The following is a 16,773-nucleotide window of genomic DNA, read 5'->3' as shown; positions in this document are numbered from 1 at the left end:
GTTACATATTTTCAATATTTTGTTTATTATTATCGAATATATTTAAGAAACGTCAGCATAGTTAAATAATAAATTAAAATCAGTTTTTAATTAGATAGATGATGCTGATAAGAAAACAGCATCAATAGGCCCAATGAAGGTAATGATAGTATAGTATAATGCAATATAATAATAATAGGCTAATTAATAAATACAAATAATGATAATAATAACAATAACAGCAACAATAATAATAATAATAAAACACATAACAATAATCATAATAATCATAATAATTGATAATGATAATTATATTAACCATGATAAAAATAGCCTACATGTTATTATTCCTGATTTATATTATATATTAGCATCATTATTGTGAGCGTTAGGCTATTGTTGGCTATTGCTATTGTTGTGGGCAACCTCGAAAATAATACTGCAAAAATATATATATATAACAAACATCAACAATAACAAAAATGTCTATCATGTGTAGAACAAGATTGGACAATGAGTGTCTTACCCCTTTCCTTGGAATTCCAAATCCAATGCGCTTTGTTATGCTAAGTGTGCCTGACATCACCAGTGAGATCAAAGCCGTGCAGGAGTACTTATGAGTTGAGGCTGCCCAACTGCCAAGAGTCAGACACATTCAGCAGCTCGAGACACACCACACCGAAGAACCTGCGAGAGAAGAGAGCCGCTGCTGCTGGGGAGTAAACGATGCTTTCCTCTTTTTGGGATTCATTCGAATTACGAAATTGTGGATTTATACGTGTTTGTGGAAGATATTGAATTGAAAAGGATATTAGGCTACACGGAATTGATACTTAATCATCATTAAAGGTGAGGAGCAATGACATACTTTTTCATCACATGACTATCATAGTCTAAAGTTATCGATAACATGCTTATTTTTGTTGTTGTTTTAAAGCTTGTTTTAACACAAGGTAGGCTATTTAAAGCTTATATTTTATCAAGTTATACTCTTGTAGTTTGGATAGATTGTATCCAATATATTGTTGGAATAACGACCCGACAGGCCACTTCAAGTTGAACGTGACTCAAAGTATTTGCATTTTAACTTTAACTTCATTTTATTTGCCTCCCAAAAAAAGCTCAGATGAAAAAGCTATGACGAAGGCCTTGAGGCCGATAAGTAGAGCTTAATAAAGAACAGTGATACTAGCAAGAGCAGTGTGCGGGTTTCTCTTTCCTTCCATGTTATTCAATTGTTAACATGCACCTGCAACAAAGATAACTCAGCTGTGCAAGTGCCTTTTTGAATTTTCCTCCCGTCCCCACAGGGACTGAATAGAAGTCTTAGAAACAAGAAGACAGCTTCAAACATGCATTCATGTGGGAAATTGAAAGAGAACGATGTGGAAAAAAGTTCCACCGCTTTAGGTTGAGTGGCTGACATGGCTAATAGAGGGAATTTAATTGGTATTTGTTGAAGATAATCATGGAAAAACAAATAATTTAATTGACAGTTCACCCCACACAAATCCCAATTTAAGCTCTGCATGCATAGAGAAGTTTCCCTCGCATAAACCCAATGCACTTTATGTAAACATTTAATGGGAGCTCGGGATTAATATAACTAGGCTACTAACTAGCTACCACAACTGTAGGGGTCGGGTAGTGAAATGTTAATGTCAATGTTAAAGAAATGTTAACAATGTAGAATCGGATTTTCTTCTCTAGTCTAAATGTATGGTTGATTGCTAGCGCGTATAGGCTACCACATGCGTTTTAGTTTAAATTTCCTACGTGTCTTGTTACGCTCCTGTACAGAATATAGTCCTAACCCAATTTAGATGACAACTCGAAACGGGTCTATAAACTTGGATGGATCATCATTACACACATGGTTAATGATGCTTGTGAATATTTGGCCCTGGTGATAATATTGACATATGTCTTATTGTTTGTGGTTATAAGAATTATTAAGCAACTACTCTTCCCACTGTAAATATCACTACAATCAGTAGTGTTTTGTTTTATGCATAGATGTAAAGCTCTGAGATTCACATCGACAATAAAAGGCCCTATCTGATACAGGTAATGCCATGTAGGCCTAAAAACCGTGTCTGCTGGAGGCTATAGGTCTACTGTGCTGGTTTGTTGTAGCCTTCCACTGATCATCCTAATATCTAATATTCCTTCTGAGATTTCTCCAAAGTTAAGTAGAAATTACAGTCAGTTTGTGGTTATATCCTACCCAGCCTAAGTTACATTGTAATTGCTCATTTGTAAAAACAAACAAAACAAAACATATATATACAGGATATTTAGTGCAGAATTGGTCGTAGTTGGACATTATTTGTGGGAGGGTAACACTTTTGGGAAGGTAACCTTTTATCAATTGTGAGAATTTTTCAGAGAATTTTTGAGATTCTGTCAACTTTCGGGAGAGTTTATGTAATTTACATGATCAGCGTTTCCCAAAAGGATCATTGAAATTTATGAGCAAACTGTGTGCTGCTATAAACTTTGCTATGCTGAATATGTGTCTTGGTGTTGTTGCAGTGGAAAGAGGCTTCCATAATTAATACATTTATTGAAATAGAGTTTTAGATTTCTCTATTACTTTTACACTATATTTAAAAAAAATGTGACAATAAATAAAACCAATATAGTATAGATTATCTTTTGACATTTTGTTTTGAATATTTGCTGTGGAATGTTGCTTTAAAGTAACTGTCCAGTGTTTCCAGATTTGTATAAATATGACCTATAATTAATGACAATATGAGTAAAATAGTTTTCCCTCCGATTTTTTTGTCATTAATTATGTTAAAATGAAGTTTTTCTGTGTGGGAATGGTGTGGGCATATTCTGATCATTCAAAATATTCACGCAAATAGACCGCTGATAGGCCAGCTCATCCTCCTCAGGAGGATGACATAATCCTCAATGAGGAAATAGAACAATAATATGTCTGGTCGAGATATAAGTTTGAGGTGTTTTTTCTTCTTCTCCAATTTATGCTTTGGCCACATATATGAGTATAGGATGAGTCAACAACATTATTTGGATATGAGTTAACAGAATATTAACTTTTAAATGTGAGATTCTCACTGGAGGTGCATTTTAATGGTGCATTTTTCTATTCCACCAAACAGGGGATAGAGGGTGAGACGGTGCCATGACAGTTGACTTGTGATTGCATCTAGAAGAGCCTAGAAGCCAACATTCACCTGCATTACCGTCATCTCTAAGTTGGAACATTATCATCATGAAGAAAATGTCTAACCCCCTCCCGCTCTGTCTGCTTACCATTCTGCTGTTGTCCCAGATCTGCTCCGGTATCAAATGGCTGTAAGGACCTTTTCTTTCCTTATTTTTGTGTCTGCATTTTTCCTTTATTGTGCACAATGTTGTACAGAAGATGGGGCTCTCCTAATCCTTCTCGTTTTTTACTTTATTGCTTCTTAAACTGTTATAGAAAATAACAGAATATAATTTAACTTTATTGTCCATCTGAAGATGAATTTTTTTGCCATATTGTCAATGTGGGTAAAAAGAAAGACAGGTTGTGTGTTTTAGTTTGAGTACTGAGATTAAATGAGGTTCTCAATTTGTTGCCTGGTGAATGTTAATAAGAAGATTTTAACTGGAATTAGAGATTGAAAAATTAATGCTCTACAGCAGGGATGGGCAACTGGCGGATCAATTTCCCCCCAAAATAAAAATAATAATAATATATATACACTACATGACCAAAAGTATGTGGACACCTGCTCGTTGAATTAATATGGAGTTGGTCTGCATAGCCAGGCACTAAAATAGAACTAAGTTCTATTTGTGACGCTTGACGCGCTGCAAGTCCCACCTCTCCCATCTCCTCATTGGTTTTTAGGAGCATATATCCATGTGGGTGATTGAAAGATGAACTGAGGTCCACACTCCAGTCCAGTCAGTGGTGGTAATGCACCTTAAAGTTTCCAACCGTCATATAAAGTCCAAAGAAGAATCCTGAACGAGGATATATTAGAAACAAACTCGGTTTACCCTTTTATCTGTGGATTAATTGTCAGTAGAGTAGAGGACCTTGTGCATTTCAGGTAAAAAAACAACCCAATTTGTATGTGCCAGGACAAATTATCTAGCAACAGCAAGTTAGCTAGCTAAATTGCCTTAAATGTTTAATGCTTTTCGACCTCTCCCCAAATTAATATAGTTGGTTCAGAGTTCGTTTAGATATTTCAACCTGTGTGTCCTGATCACGTCTGGTGTGGGTGGACAAAATTAACATGCACATTGAAGCACGTGCGCGCCCGGTCTAGTCAGAATGTTATGCTGAAACAGGAAAGGGCCTTCCCCAAACTGTTGCCACAAAGCACTCGCCGGTCCCGTTTTGTGAGCTTGTGTGGCGTACCACTTTACAGCTGAGCCATTGTTGCTCCTAGACGTTTCCACTTCATAATAACAGCACTTACAGTTGACCAGGGAAAGGTGGCATCCTATGACTTTTGCCACGTTGAAAGTCACTGAGCTCTTCAGTAAGGCCATTCTAATGCCAATGTTTGTCTGTGAATATTACATGGCTGTGTGCTCGATTTTATACACCTGTCAGCAACGGGTGTGGCTGAAATAACCGAATCCACTAATTTGAAGGGGTGTCGACATACTTTTGTATATATATACTGTACCAGTCAAAAGTTTTGGCACACCTACTCATTCCAGGGTTTTTCTTTATCAAAACTATGAAATAACACATATGGAATCATGTAATAACCGAAAAAGTGTTAAAACAATTCAAAATATATTTATATTTGAGATTCTTCAAACCCTTTGCCTTGATGACAGCTTTGCACACTCTTCTTAAGTGATTTTGGTACATAGTTGTATTCTGTTCATAGATGAATGGCCATTTTAAGCCTGCACATGATTTGGAATGGTTATTTAGCATCTGTAGCATCTGAAACCTATATGAGTAAGTTGTTAATATTTCTCTAGGCTATAACCATTGAGCAGAAAATGTGCCTCAGAGAGAGAGAGAGAGTGAGATTGGGGATTGCATGACATTGTACTAAATCCTATCGTAGAAAGGGTCTCTCCCAGCCTTGATATTGCTACAAGGCCTGGATGTGAACCAGATGGGACCATAAACACTTGTGAGCGCTGGGTTACTAGGAGCACAGGGGTGTCGCAGTTTACCATTAGGCATGGAGTGGCTGCCCCTTCCTCCTAATCCCAAACAGGCCAAGGTGCATGAGGCATTGGCTGGTTCTCACAGAACTCTCTCTCCCTCGCAGTGCTCCTGCAAGACATAGAAAACAAAGATCAGGAAATGACTGACTGACCAGGTTCTCTGGTGGATTTTCTATGAACTAATCTTCTATTCAGTCTAAGTGAAAACAAAGTATGTGTGCCCCCCTTTTAGATTTCCATATTCAGATGACTTATGTCAGAGTAAAGTCTCGGGTGGAATAAAATCCTTTAAACCAATGAAGAATGTAAATGATGATAGATTAATATATGTAGCGCCGTCAGATTTGGCTTTTTGCCTATGATGAATAAATTGTTTGGCATGTTCTGGAACCTCCTCTAGTGAACTGAATCAGGAGAATAACCTGATGCCAAGCTGTGGTCTATTATGTTTTACCTGTTCGTGACTTTTTGAGAGATTTCCATTGGCATTTCCTTTGTATCTCCTAAGTCAAGTGGTTCAAATGCCAAAAATGTTCCCCATTCCAAACAGCTCTCATTGTGTTTGAATGGTTAAAAACATGTGGCTCAGTATATGGCACAAGTAAGAAAATGACCTTGTATTGGCTTCTGCATGTCTGTTTCTGTTCCAGGGCCCTATCACACACACCTGTGTCCTTACACATCAACCAGACCCACCACTGCAAGCTGCTGCCGGGCCTGGTGTCCTCACAAGCCCAGCTGTGTCGGAGCAACCTGGAGCTCATGCAGACCATCATCGCTGCAGCCCGCGAGGTCAAGAAGACCTGCCAGAAGACCTTCGCTGACATGCGCTGGAACTGTTCCTCTATTGATATCCCCAGGGACTCCTCGAGGTATCGACCGGACCTTGACAGAGGTAGGCCTACTAGGCGTAAAATACGGAAATCAACTCCAGAATACTTGAGTAAACTATGTGAAGATCTATTGACTGAAATGGTGGTGTGAGATCCATTGTGCTCGGTGTGCAAACTAACGTTTTTTTCAAACGAACTAGGAGTGATCTTCTCTGACCAAATGATTAGCACAGCAGAAACTCTGTGTCCTTGGTGGGATTCAAAAATCTGACCTAAGTGTCGCTGGAGATTATTTACAAGAGAGAGTTTAAAGCTTTAATTATCGTCCTTGGTGGTCTTTTGTGCTCTGAGGGCAGAGCTCACTGTGACAAGCAAAGGATACCATTCTTCTTTGTATCCCCTTGAAAGAAAGAAAATCATCCGCTATCACCCTACCCACTCACCTCCATAATATCTGTGCTACAAAGTTCTTCTCTTTAAATTCCAAGTACTTGATGTGGTTGTCTTCATAGCTTAGATACAGATAATCTTCAAACGTATCTGTAACTTGTGACACTTTGTCTTTTGTGTGTATTTTGTATTTTTTTGTTATAATATTTTATAATATTTTATGTACACTTTATGTACACACTTTCCCTGTATTTCCCTCTTGCCAGGTCGCCCTCACAAAATAGGCTTTAACCTCAATGGATCTTAACTGGTTAAATAAAGGTTAATTAAAAAAATTAAAATAGTAGTGCCTTTTCTGTTGCACAATAGATTCCACTATGTAAGAGATAGTATTGAGTTGGACAGTGACTATTAGAAGGGATCTAGATATCTTATTTTGTGGCATCTCATCCTTCTTCACATTACCTAAATGCATCTGTTTTTCTATAGTAAAGCATGATGTGAAATATTGCCAGCGATCTCTGCGGAACATACTTCTTATGAATAGGCAGGCTCTTAGTTGCTCCCTTCAGTACAAAGCATTAGTAATGTGCCTACATTTTTTCTATTGATCCTCGTTTCATTAAATGCACACTCCTTGCAGTGTTTTGAGAGTCTTTCCGTGTTCTGGACTTGTACCTTGATGGGTTCATTTCCATTGCCAAAAGGATCTTTGCTGAGCCAGACAGAACCAATGCCAGTTCCAGTTTTACTGAGTTTGGGTGAAGATGTAAAAACCCCACAACAAAGAGCTGGCTTCTAATCAAAGGTTTAGTGAGATAGCTCCACGATGATGCGCCTCAGGAGAAGACAGGCTCCATCTGTCAACTGTTAGACCAGTCTTAAGAAGCCCCTGGCAGACTCTAGACGAATGCTCTTCTTCATACAGGGATGTCTTTGATGGCCTGAATGGTTCTTTCTTCCAGTCTCCTACCTCCATCATCCAGCATTGACATATATGCCATCTGTGTGTACACACTTCATTACCTATACACTGAGTGTATGAAACATTAGGAACACCTTCCTAATATTAAGTTGCACCCCCCCCCTCCCCCCTTTTGGCCTCAGAACAGCCTCAGTTCATCAGGGGGATGGACTCTACAAGGCGTCGAAAGTGTTCCACAGGAATGCTGGCCCATGTTGACTCCAATGCTTCTCACAGTTGTGTCAAGTTGGCTGGATGTGCTTTGGGTGGTGGACCATTCTTGATACACACGGGAAACTGTTGATTTGAAAAACCCAGCAGCGGGTTCAGTTCCTGACACACTCAAACCGGTACTCTGTTAAAAGGCACTCTGAATGACACACATACACAATCTCAATTGTCTAAAGGCTTAAAAATAATTCTTTAACCTGTCTCCTCCCCTTCATCTACATTGATTGTAGTGGATTTTACAAGTGATATCAATAAGGGATTATAGCTTTTACCTGGATTCACCTGGTCAGTCTGTCATGGAAAGAGCATATGTTCCTAATGTTTTACCTGGATTCACCTGGTCAGTCTGTCATGGAAAGAGCATATGTTCCTAATGTTTTACCTGGATTCACCTGGTCAGTCTGTCATGGAAAGAGCATATGTTCCTAATGTTTTACCTGGATTCACCTGGTCAGTCTGTCATGGAAAGAGCATATGTTCCTAATGTTTTACCTGGATTCACCTGGTCAGTCTGTCATGGAAAGAGCATATGTTCCTAATGTTTTACCTGGATTCACCTGGTCAGTCTGTCATGGAAAGAGCATATGTTCCTAATGTTTTACCTGGATTCACCTGGTCAGTCTGTCATGGAAAGAGCATATGTTCCTAATGTTTTACCTAGATTCACCTGGTCAGTCTGTCATGGAAAGAGCATATGTTCCTAATGTTTTACCTGAATTCACCTGGTCAGTCTGTCATGGAAAGAGCATATGTTCCTAATGTTTTACCTGGATTCACCTGGTCAGTCTGTCATGGAAAGAGCATATGTTCCTAATGTTTTACCTGGATTCACCTGGTCAGTCTGTCATGGAAAGAGCATATGTTCCTAATGTTTTACCTGGATTCACCTGGTCAGTCTGTCATGGAAAGAGCATATGTTCCTAATGTTTTACCTGGATTCACCTGGTCAGTCTGTCATGGAAAGAGCATATGTTCCTAATGTTTTACCTGGATTCACCTGGTCAGTCTGTCATGGAAAGAGCATATGTTCCTAATGTTTTGTCCACTCACTTTATAACATCCATATTATTCACTCTGGATGTATAACATTATATGCCTAGTGACTTTGTCATGTTACCCTCACTAAGGGTACAGGTTAGGGTTAAATGAAGGTTACATGAATGAAAAACAATAACAGTTAATCTACAGAAGTCAGTTCCCTCACTTACAAGGATTTGTCTTGTTGTTCTCAACAGGCACGAGGGAGTCAGCGTTCGTGTACGCCCTGTCCGCGGCAGCCATCAGCCACACCATCGCGCGGGCGTGCACATCGGGGGACCTGCGGCTGTGTTCATGTGGCCCCATCCCCGGAGAGATCCCTGAGCCAGGCTACCGCTGGGGTGGCTGTGCAGACAACCTGCACTACGGCCTGGTCATGGGCTCCAAGTTCTCTGACGCCCCCATGAAGATGAAGAAGGCAGGCTCCCACGCCAACAAGCTGATGCACCTGCACAACAGTGAAGTGGGGAGACAGGTAGTTACACACGCAGATCACAGATATACTCACTGTTTATGCTAATCAGATATAGTAGTAGTAGTATTAGTGGTAGTGGTAGTGGTAGTAGTAGTAGTAGTAGTAGTAGAAGTAGGGGTAGTGGTAGTGGTAGTAGTAGTGGTATTAGTAATGGTAGTAGTAGTCTTAGTGGTAGTAGTAGTAGTGGTAGTGGTAGTAGTGGTAGTGGTAGTGGTAGTAATGGTAGTAGCGGTAGAAGTAGTGGTAGTAGTGGTAGTGGTATTAGTGGTAGTGGTAGTAGTGTTAGTGGTAGTGGTGGTGGTGGTGGTAGTTGGAGTAGTGATAGTGGTTTTAGTTGTAGTGGTGGTAGTGGTAGCGGTGGTAGTGGTAGTGGTAATAATAGTAGTAGTAGTAGTAGTAGTAACAGCAGTCTGGATTGAAAGAGGGATATATGAATATACGGGTGGACATATGAGTAGGGCTCTGGCGGTCATGCCATTTTGTCAACAGGTGATGGTAAAGAAAATAACTGCTGTCTCACACTAATTTACCGTTAATGATCATAAACACATTTTCCATCTCCTGGCTTCCACGCATAGCCTACAAGCCACTGATGCAGACCTTGTGAACTTCTACATTTTAAAAAGTCTAATAAATCCATGTAATAAATCCATTATTTATTTTAGACAGGTCTAAAGAAACATTATATGAAGAAAATGTAGTCTATTTCAGAAGAACAGAGTAGCATACGCTGAGTTGTCCTTATGTTAGGCCCTGATCTGGATATGCCATATGGCTATGGGCTACACGCAGGTTCGAATCCCCGAGCTGACAAGGTACAAATCTGTCGTTCTGCCCCTGAACAAGGCAGTTAACCCACTGTTCATAGGCCGTCATTGAAAATAAGAATTTGTTCTTAACTGACTTGCCTAGTTAAATAAAGGTCAAATAAAATAATTTGCAGACACATTTTGCTTAGAATTCCATGGCATTATTTTATTTTAGAGTATGAAGAATACAATTGAACATAGCTGAATAAAATAGAAAGTATATTTTCTCCAAACGATTTGAGGGAATGCACATGTGGCCATTCTGTGTTGAGTGGTTAACAAAGAAACAGGTACTACTATATGCTTCATTTAGAGTTATTTATGTAACTTTAGTTGTGATACAAATGTTGGGCTATATGTTTGGATTTTTAATACATTCTAAGGCTGCATGATGCGACTCTAATGATGATTTGAAAAATATTGCATGAAAGGCATAAGCTCTGCTTTGTTTTTTCCGCAGGCTGTACACACTTTATCAGTCTCTTATTCACAATTTGACAAGCACTTGATAATGCCTCGAATTTCCCGGCTCTATCCATGCCTTTTGCGGACAATGGCCGTTGTGCTCTTGGGCTGAATATAATAATTATAATTCCTTTCTTCCACCTCTCACTCACAAGGCTCTCCATCATGTGGCCGTGATTTCTCACAGGCTACAAGTGAAGACAGACACATACGGGACACAACTGCATGCGTTCTTATACAATTCCCAGGCGCATATCAAAGATATTGGAAGAACTGTCCACATTTATTTTTTGTCAGCCAACAAGATGAGTAGGCCTAATGAACAGCAAAAGCACTAGCCTATGTCAATCTACCATCCCCCATAGTACAAAAGTTGACCTATTCAATTCAGTGTGATAAATAAATATTCCAAATATAGTCTGAGACAGTTGTGGGATGCGATAGATCCCAAATTAATACAACCACTACCGTCAAAAAAACTGTTTTAAGCAATGAGCCTGATGCAACAGATGAGAATGTTTAGCTTAAAATGTTGACCAACTATTAGGCTATTTCTTAACATTATAAGCTCAGCAATGCTCACACTGCAGTAGGCTATAAGCGCAATGTGATAATGTATGTATTTATTTTATTATAAAGGTGCATTTTTATGGTGAAAGTTATCTTCCCCAAACTTGAAACTCACCCGCTGCGTACGTATTCCATTTAGGCTCTACACCCGTTATAAAGCGGATTAATGTGCTTTATTTTAAGAAGTTATTTGGCCTCTTTAGTTGTGATACAAACCATATCAAAATATATAGGCATATGGGCTAGGCTACATGTAGTGTGCGACTATGATTTGAAAAAGTCGCAAAAAAATGTATGCGCTGCTTTAAGATGGGATTCATTCACACGTGATAATATATAATTCATAGGTGATAGGCTAACATTGTCACCTATCACACTATTCTTGATTTAATCTTGTCTTTACATATACTAAATAATATATGTGTGAAATGTGTTTTGATTTAGAATGGACCATTATCATGCACCTGTCTCGAAACAGGGGCTGCAGAAAAAAATACATGTCATCTTTGCACTTAAATAGAGAATGGAGGACGCTTTTCACGTGGTTCATTTTCATGCCAGCCAGGTAGGCTATACTCCTGTTGTAAAGATAAGCAATGTGCTTAATACTAGGAAAGTAGAGAAATAAATATAGTATGCCATACCTATAGAAAGCTGATAGGATCCTCCTCTTTTTAATAGAAATGTTGCTCAACATGAGCTAATGGGCTCTAATGAAGTGTTTGATTAGATTTTCGATGACATTTGCATTGATGTCAGAGGAATTAGAGGGACAATAGAGTGCGGAGTACCAGGCAGTTAGCAAGTTTGGTAGGCTACTAATGACCATCAGCAGCATCAGAGCTTGGAAAAGCCAAATTACCCTGACTAAACGGTCAGGTGGAATTTGACTGCAGTCATGACTCCTGACCAGCGGTGTGGTGGTAATACGGTCACCGTAACAGCCCTACATATGAGCATGTACATTTATAACTCTTGTAATTTATAATGCCTTTGTAGAATATTTTACGTATTTTCTGCCATAGCATCAGCCTCAGTAGTAACAGTGTTTGACATTCACATCCTCTATTTCTCCCCCAGGCCCTGAGGGATGCGCTGGTGATGAAATGTAAGTGTCATGGTGTGTCTGGCTCTTGCTCCATACGGACCTGCTGGAGAGGCCTGCAGGATCTGAAGGATATCGCCATGGACCTGAAGACCAAGTACCTGTCAGCCACCAAGGTGGTGCACAGACCCATGGGTACGCGCAAGCAGCTGGTTCCCAAGGACATCGACATCAGGCCCGTTAGGGAGAACGAGCTGGTTTACTTGCAGAGCTCCCCAGACTTCTGCGCCAAGAACGACAAGCTCGGCTCCATTGGCACCCAGGACAGGTGAGACTGTTACAGTGTGTGTGTGTGTGTGTGTGTGTGTGTGTGTGTGTGTGTGTGTGTGTGTGTGTGTGTGTGTGTGTGTGTGTGTGTGTGTGTGTGTGTGTGTGTGTGTGTGTGTGTGTGTGTGTGTGTGTGTGTGTGTGTGTGCCTTATGTTCATAAAAGCAGGGTGTAGTGGGTGGCACATTGTGGAAGTATATACCGTATAAAATCAGAGGTCCTCTTTTGCAAAACTCTAGATACTCAGTTTACTGGCCTGGCTCTGTCTGGACCAATCCTGTTTGTTTTCTCAAGCAGGTAGTTTGTCCAGGATGTTGATTTAATTAGCTACCACCCACTCTGGTGGCAGACACCATTTTGTTTTAAGAATCTCTGACAAAGAAAGTGGTCCCGGAGATTAGCCTGTCTGTGGTATGTCTGAGCACGTGTCCCTGACATGACCGTTGTGACTTGGGCCCTTGTGTTGCAATCAGACAGGGGTGAGTAATGCGGTTATTCTTAGGGCCTGAGTGCATTCAGCTGATATCGATATGAGAGGTAATGGTCCCCAAAGATAGAATAAGACTCTCTATTCATCTGAAGTGTTTTATTAGGAATTAGAAACTGGTTGGTCCGAGCCCTGAATGCTGATTGGCTGACAGCCGTGATATATCAGACCATATTCCACAGGTATGACAAAACATTTATTTATACTACTCTAATTACGTTGGTAACCAGTTTATAATAGCAATAAGGCACCTCGGGGGTTTGTGGTAAGTGGCCAATATACCACGGCTAAGGCCTGTATCCAGGCACTCCGCGTTGAGTCATGCATAAGAACAGCCTTGGCCATATACCACACCCCCTCAGACTTTATTGCTTAAATATATGTTGCATGTTGTTGGTCTGACAACTGTGAGAACTTAACGGAAAGTAACGGACGTTTTCTTTGTCTGAGGTAAGGGCCAGATATAGAGAGAGGTCTGGCCACCCCCTTCTACAAAAATGTGCTAGCCATCTTTGGCAGCCTAGTGGATTTTCTGCCTTTCGCATTTTCTGCCTTTCGCATGGGTATCCATTTTAGCAGCATATTCCTGAATCTCTGCTATTTGGTTTTGGACTGCAGAAGACGTATTACAAATGTAAAAAAGGAGTAGGGTTTTGTGGTCTGCAGCTCTTGGAGCTGGAAATGCAGACTAACATATGTGGACCATTGAAAATAGTTAATGCAAATGTGTCTTTACTGTTCCTGGAGCCAGCTATAGTCCAAATGTCAAGTGTCATGTGCCTAGCCCTGAGCTACTGAGCAGCAGGCCACTTAACAGATACTGTAACCTGAAGACATATTGCGCGTCAGGTACACTCACTGTGCTCCATGCATTTGCTGCCCCCAACCTGATAAGGGTCTCACCACACGTGGTCTATAGCATGTACACTATTTAGTCCTTTATGCCGAGTCTTAAGGCACCATCAGCCAAATCAAATCAAATCAAATTTATTTATATAGCCCTTCGTACATCAGCTGATATCTCAAAGTGCTGTACAGAAACCCAGCCTGAAACCCCAAACAGCAAGCAATGCAGGTGTAGAAGCACGGTGGCAATGAAAAACTCCCTAGAAAGGCCAAAACCTAGGAAGAAACCTAGAGAGGAACCAGGCTATGTGGGGTGGCCAGTCCTCTTCTGGCTGTGCCAGGTGGAGATTATAACAGAACATGGCCAAGATGTTCAAATGTTCATAAATGACCAGCATGGTCAAATAATAATAATCACAGGCAGAACAGTTGAAACTGGAGCAGCAGCACGGCCAGGTGGACTGGGGACAGCAAGGAGTCATCATGTCAGGTAGTCCTGAGACATGGTCCTAGGGCTCAGGACCTCCGAGAGAGAAAAAGAAAGAGAGAAAGAGAGAATTAGAGAGAGCATACTTAAATTCACACAGGATACCGGATAGGACAAGGAGAAGTACTCCAGATATAACAAACTGACCCTAGCCCCCCGACACATAAACTACTGCAGCATAGATACTGGAGGATGAGACAGGAGGGGTCAGGAGACACTGTGGCCCCATCCGATGACACCCCCGGACAGGGCCAAACAGGAAGGATATAACCCCACCCACTTTGCCAAAGTACAGCCCCCACACCACTAGAGGGATATCTTCAACCACCATCTTACCATCCTGAGACAAGGCCGAGTATAGCCCACAAAGATCTCCGCCACGGCAAAACCCAAGGGGGGGCGCCAACCCAGACAGGAAGATCACATCAGTGACTCAACCCACTCAAGTGACGCACCCCTCCTAGGGACGGTATGAAAGAGCCTTAGTAAGCCAGTGACTCAGCCCCTGTAATAGGGTTAGAGGCAGAGAATCCCAGTGGAAAGAGGGGAACTGGCCAGGCAGAGACAGCAAGGGCGGTTCGTTGCTCCAGAGCCTTTCCGTTCACCTTCACACTTCTGTGCCAGACTACACTCAATCATAGGACCCACTGAAGAGATGAGTCTTCAGTAAAGACTTAAAGGTTGAGTTTGCGTCTCTCACATGGGTAGGCAGACCATTCCATAAAAATGAAGCTCTATAGGAGAAAGCCCTGCCTCCAGCTGTTTGCTTAGAAATTCTAGGGACAAATAGGAGGCCTGCGTCTTGTGACCGTAGCGTACATGTAGGTATGTACAGCAGGACCAAATCAGAGAGATAGGTAGTAGCAAGCCCATGTAATGCTTTGTAGGTTAGCAGTAAAACCTTGAAATCAGCCCTTGCCTTGACAGGAAGCCAGTGTAGGGAGGCTAGCACTGGAGTAATATGATCCAATTTTTTTGGTTCTAGTCAGGATTCTAGCAGCCGTATTTAGCACTAACTGACGTTTATTTAGTGCTTTATCCGGGTAGTCGGAAGTAGAGCATTGCAGTAGTCTAACCTAGAAGTGACAAAAGCATGGATGAATTTTTCTGCATCATTTTTGGACAGAAAGTTTCTGATTTTTGCAATGTTACGTAGATGGAAAAAAGCTGTCCTTGAAACAGTCTTGATATGTTCTTCAAAAGAGAGATCAGGGTCCAGAGTAACGCCGAGGTCCTTCACAGTTTTATTTGAGACGACTGTACAACCATTAAGATTAATTGTCAGATTCAACAGAAGATATCTTTGTTTCTTGGGACCTAGAACAAGCATCTCTGTTTTGTCCGAGTTTAAAAGTAGAAAGTTTGCAGCCATCCACTTCCTTATGTCTGAAACCCATGCTTCTAGCGAGGGCAATTTTGGGGCTTCACCATGTTTCATTGAAATGTACAGCTGTGTGTCATCCGCATAGCAGTGAAAGTTAACATTACATTTTCGAATGACATCCCCAAGAGGTAAAATATATAGTGAAAACAATAGTGGTCCTAAAACGGAACCTTGAGGAACACCGAAATTTACAGTTGATTTGTCAGAGGACAAACCATTCACAGAGACAAACGGTTATCTTTCCGACAGATAAGATCTAAACCAGGCCAGAACTTGTCCATGTAGACCAATTTGGGTTTCCAATTTCTCCAAAAGAATGTGGTGATCGATGGTATCAAAAGCAGCACTAAGGTCTAGGAGCACAAGGCCAGATGCAGAGCCTCGGTCTCATGCCATTAAAAGGTCATTTACCACCTTCACAAGTGCAGGCTCAGTGCTATGATGGGGTCTAAAACCAGACTGAAGCATTTCGTATACAACAGCCTTTTCTAAAATGTTTGAGAGGAATGGAAGATTCGATATAGGCTGATAGTTTTTTTGACATTTTCTGGGTCAAGGTTTGGCTTTTTCAAGAGAGGCTTTATTACTGCCACTTTTAGGGAGTTTGGTACACATCCGGTGGATAGAGAGCTGTTTATTATGTTCAACATAGGAGGGCCAAGCTGGAATAGGGTCCAGTATGCAGCTTGAAGGTTTAGAGGCCATGATTATTTTCATCATTGTGTCAAGAGATATAGTACTAAAACACTTGAGTGTCTCACTTGATCCTAGATCCTGGCAGGGTTGTGCAGACTCAGGACAACTGAGCTTTGAAGGAATACGCAGATTTAAAGAGGAGTCCGTAATTTGTTTTCTAATAATCATGATCTTTTCCTCAAAGAAGTTCATGAATTTATTACTGCTGAAGTGAAAGCCATCCTCTATTGGGGAATGCTGCTTTTTAGTTAGCTTTGTGACAGAATCAAAAATACATTTAGGATTGTTCTTATTTTCTTCAATTAAGTTGGATAAATAGGATGATCGAGCAGCAGTAAGGGCTCTTTGATACTGTACGGTACTGTCTTTCCAAGCTAGTCGGAAGACTTCCAGTTTTGTGTGACGCCATTTCCGTTCCAATTTTCTGGAAGCTTGCTTCAGAGCTCGGGTATTTTCTGTATACAAGGGAGCTAGTTTCTTATGAGAAATGTTTTTAGTTTTTAGGGGTGCAACTGCATCTAGGGTATTGCGCAAGGTTAAATTGAGTTCCTCAGTTAGGTGGTTAACTGATTTTTGTCCTCTGG

General features: G+C 40.8%; 1 protein-coding gene across 2 annotated transcripts in view; it reads left to right on the top strand.

Moving 5' to 3' along the window:
* The first annotated feature begins 621 nt into the window (after positions 1–621).
* The window catches only part of LOC139419501 (protein Wnt-11-like), a 29,961-nt gene continuing 13,809 nt past the window's right edge, over positions 622–16,773 (top strand). Inside the window, exons 1-5 of one of the 2 annotated variants that reach the window (XM_071169458.1) lie at positions 622–828; positions 3,111–3,306; positions 5,793–6,037; positions 8,796–9,073; positions 11,998–12,290. In XM_071169458.1, coding sequence (XP_071025559.1) covers positions 3,224–3,306; positions 5,793–6,037; positions 8,796–9,073; positions 11,998–12,290 — 899 coding nt within the window. In that variant the 5' untranslated portion in view covers positions 622–828; positions 3,111–3,223. The remainder of the gene's footprint in view (positions 829–3,110; positions 3,307–5,792; positions 6,038–8,795; positions 9,074–11,997; positions 12,291–16,773) is intronic. The other variant, XM_071169459.1, reaches the window with a different exon arrangement.

Source organism: Oncorhynchus clarkii, chromosome 10 (assembly GCF_045791955.1).
Source record: "Oncorhynchus clarkii lewisi isolate Uvic-CL-2024 chromosome 10, UVic_Ocla_1.0, whole genome shotgun sequence".
Classification (NCBI taxonomy): Eukaryota; Metazoa; Chordata; class Actinopteri; order Salmoniformes; family Salmonidae; genus Oncorhynchus; species Oncorhynchus clarkii.
Note: the sequence above shows the minus strand (reverse complement) of the source record. Positions and strands in the feature narration are given on the sequence as shown.